Raw genomic sequence first — 2,801 nt, 5'->3', positions numbered from 1 at the left:
TTCTAGTAGAAATTTTGTATACAGGATAAAAAATAAATAAATATACACCATTGTAAAACTACTAGCTTCCTCGCTCCGCTCAGAATCTAAAAATTGAAAATTTCATATGCCTATATACATAACTGGAAAAGTTACGTGGGTAAGTGGATTTCGCTCTGCTGTACAGTAGGTTCTAAGTGGGTCACTGTATAATGGATGGTACTAAATTTGAATTCAATGATATAATATTATCGGGCAAAATTATTTTTTATAAGCATTTGAAGGTAAAATTTTGACAAAATTTATCAAATTTAAAATTGAATAATTATTTTGTAGTTAAAAAATTATAAAATGTTCAACTTTTATATCTAAGGATTGAAAATTTAAAACAAGATTCCACGTAAATATTTAACTTTGTTACCAAAAATTCTAAGAAATACATTAGCACAGTTTATTTTTATAGTCATTTTAAGTTCAAATTTGGACGAAATTACATATTAAAAAACCTGGAATAATTATTTTAGTTATTTTGTAGTGATTGTTTAATAGTATTCATGGGTACTTGAAACTTCTAAAGTACACTATTATATATCTATGATAGTACCACGGTTTTTTGTTGATGTATAACGCGTTACCTAATGGATATTGTGATATGATTAATTTGGAATTTATTATTGATACCTACTTATTGGTCAATTTTTTTTTAATACTATAGATAAGTATACCTATAATAGGTATGTCTAATACCTAGACTGACAAACCGTCTCCGCTCAGAATCGTTTTTCTTATACAGTGAAATTATATTATTGAATTCAAATGTAATACTATCCATTATACAGTGACCCACTTGTAACCTACTGTACAGCAGAGCGACATCCACTTACCCACCTTTTTTTCTTTAAAATGTGTGTTTTGTATGCTTAATATAATGGTACTTTAAAAAAGTCTGTCAAATTTCCTTTGCAAGTTATGGTTAAAAAACTTTAAAACTACAAAATCTTGTTATTTAGCTTAAAACACCAAAAATAACATATTTGATTTTTTTTTTTGTGTAAATGCGAGTTTTTTTCCTTAACATTTTTGTGGAATCAGATGTTTCAGAATTTAATTACTGTACTTACTTTATATTGTATTGTTAATAAAGTAATTTAAAAAAAAAACCCAACGGGTGGAAATTCGCAAACTCGCGGACTAGTGTATAACTTTGAAACTAAGACCGACCGACAAATTCTGCTTGAAACTGATTGTTATTAACTCGTTGAAATATAGAGGTTTCCAAAACAAATCTGACCGCATTTATGCCACAAAAAAATAGTTATACTTTACATTTTAAGAAATACATTTTTTTAGGGGGTGGCAAAATGTGTTGTCCCGGGGCACAAAATGTTCAAATACGGCCCTGCATTGTATAATCAATACATTCATATTTCATGGCTCCGCTCAGAATCTAAAATTCTTATAATCGATGATCACGTACGTAAAATGTATTTCATAATTATTTCGTCACTATTTGGCAAAAGTAGATGATATATAATCATAAATTCCATCATTTGTTGTCTTTAAGTTGTTTATTTCTTATCCCTATTGTCATACCTGTATACCGCATTCATTTAGGAGTACTAAAACCAACTGTCTTCTATTCGGATATTTTATTTTAAATTGTTCAACAAAATTGTTGGCGTACAAAATTATCTGCTTTTCTATACTTGTAGTTTTTGTGTAAGATTCTGGTACGTTTTTCCTATAAAACGTTAAAATAGTTATATAATTACTTGTTGTCGTATCTATAGCCATTCTCACAATATTTTCAACGAATGCAACAGCTTGCCTACACGGATACAACATCTATCTACATTTATATCTACTCAAATAACTTCAACGCAGAAATAAACGATAAGTCCACGTTTCCTACCCTACCCCACAACGATATAAACAATAATATAATATAATACCTATAGGTAGTAATATTATAATATTATACTATTAGTGACACTTACTCGTTCACAGTATATTCATACAATGTATTCGACCATTCTAGTTCAACATCCGACAAGTTAGTTTTTACTGCTTCCAGAGCATCGATGTAAAGTAGATCGACAGATTTGTGATTGTCGTCTTCGAGTTCACCATCAGTCGTCGAATCTAATTCGGACAACGTTTCGTCATATTGATTCTTGATATCGCTAACTATTTCATTCAGTTCTAGTGCTGTTCTCTTATCTCCGATTAACAACGAACAATCATTATCGAAACTTGATTCGGAACTAGAGTCTGATTTATCGTCGTCATTACTATCAAACAATACGTAGTTATCGTCTTCGACTTCTTCAATCAACTCGGCAAGATTAGGCGAGTTATTAAAATCTCCCCATATCCAATCCAACGAATCGGAATCCATTCTAAACGAAACGACCAAAACTCGAGAACACAATGTGGAATATTTTTCTACTACCTATACCTATACGTCATTATAGATACTCGTATTATAGTCGTATGTAACCAAGAACATCGACTGAAGAGCGTTTGATCAATAACGTGACCACGTGGGTTAACGTTAACGCTTTAAAAAACATTATAGGTTTCGACATTTCAACTTTGATGAGTTAATTATAGTATAAGGATTTATAGTTTCGATGAGTGGAGTAGAATGTCACTAATTATATTTATATAATTGTTAATTAACTGCTTGATTTTTTTTATAAAATTTGATCACTTATTAGTTATTGTCAGTTATTATTGACATTGAAAAGAAAAGTTTTGTATTGTTTCTAAAAAGAAACCGATTGCCAGCAACAATGATTATTTTTCTACCCATTGTCATC

The 2,801-nt window shown here is 30.0% G+C and overlaps 1 protein-coding gene across 1 annotated transcript in view; it reads right to left on the bottom strand.

The window, feature by feature from the left end:
- Nucleotides 1-2,377, bottom strand: part of LOC100159917 (coiled-coil domain-containing protein lobo-like) — a 7,715-nt gene extending 5,338 nt beyond the window's left edge. The window contains exons 1-2 of the mRNA XM_029486357.1: nt 1,977-2,377; nt 1,573-1,720 (exon numbers count right to left, since the gene is read on the bottom strand). Coding sequence (XP_029342217.1) covers nt 1,573-1,720; nt 1,977-2,377 — 549 coding nt within the window. The remainder of the gene's footprint in view (nt 1-1,572; nt 1,721-1,976) is intronic.
- Between the last annotated feature and the right edge of the window lie 424 nt (nt 2,378-2,801).

The sequence above is a fragment of the Acyrthosiphon pisum genome, chromosome A1 (assembly GCF_005508785.2).
Source record: "Acyrthosiphon pisum isolate AL4f chromosome A1, pea_aphid_22Mar2018_4r6ur, whole genome shotgun sequence".
NCBI lineage: Eukaryota > Metazoa > Arthropoda > Insecta > Hemiptera > Aphididae > Acyrthosiphon > Acyrthosiphon pisum.
Note: the sequence above shows the minus strand (reverse complement) of the source record. Positions and strands in the feature narration are given on the sequence as shown.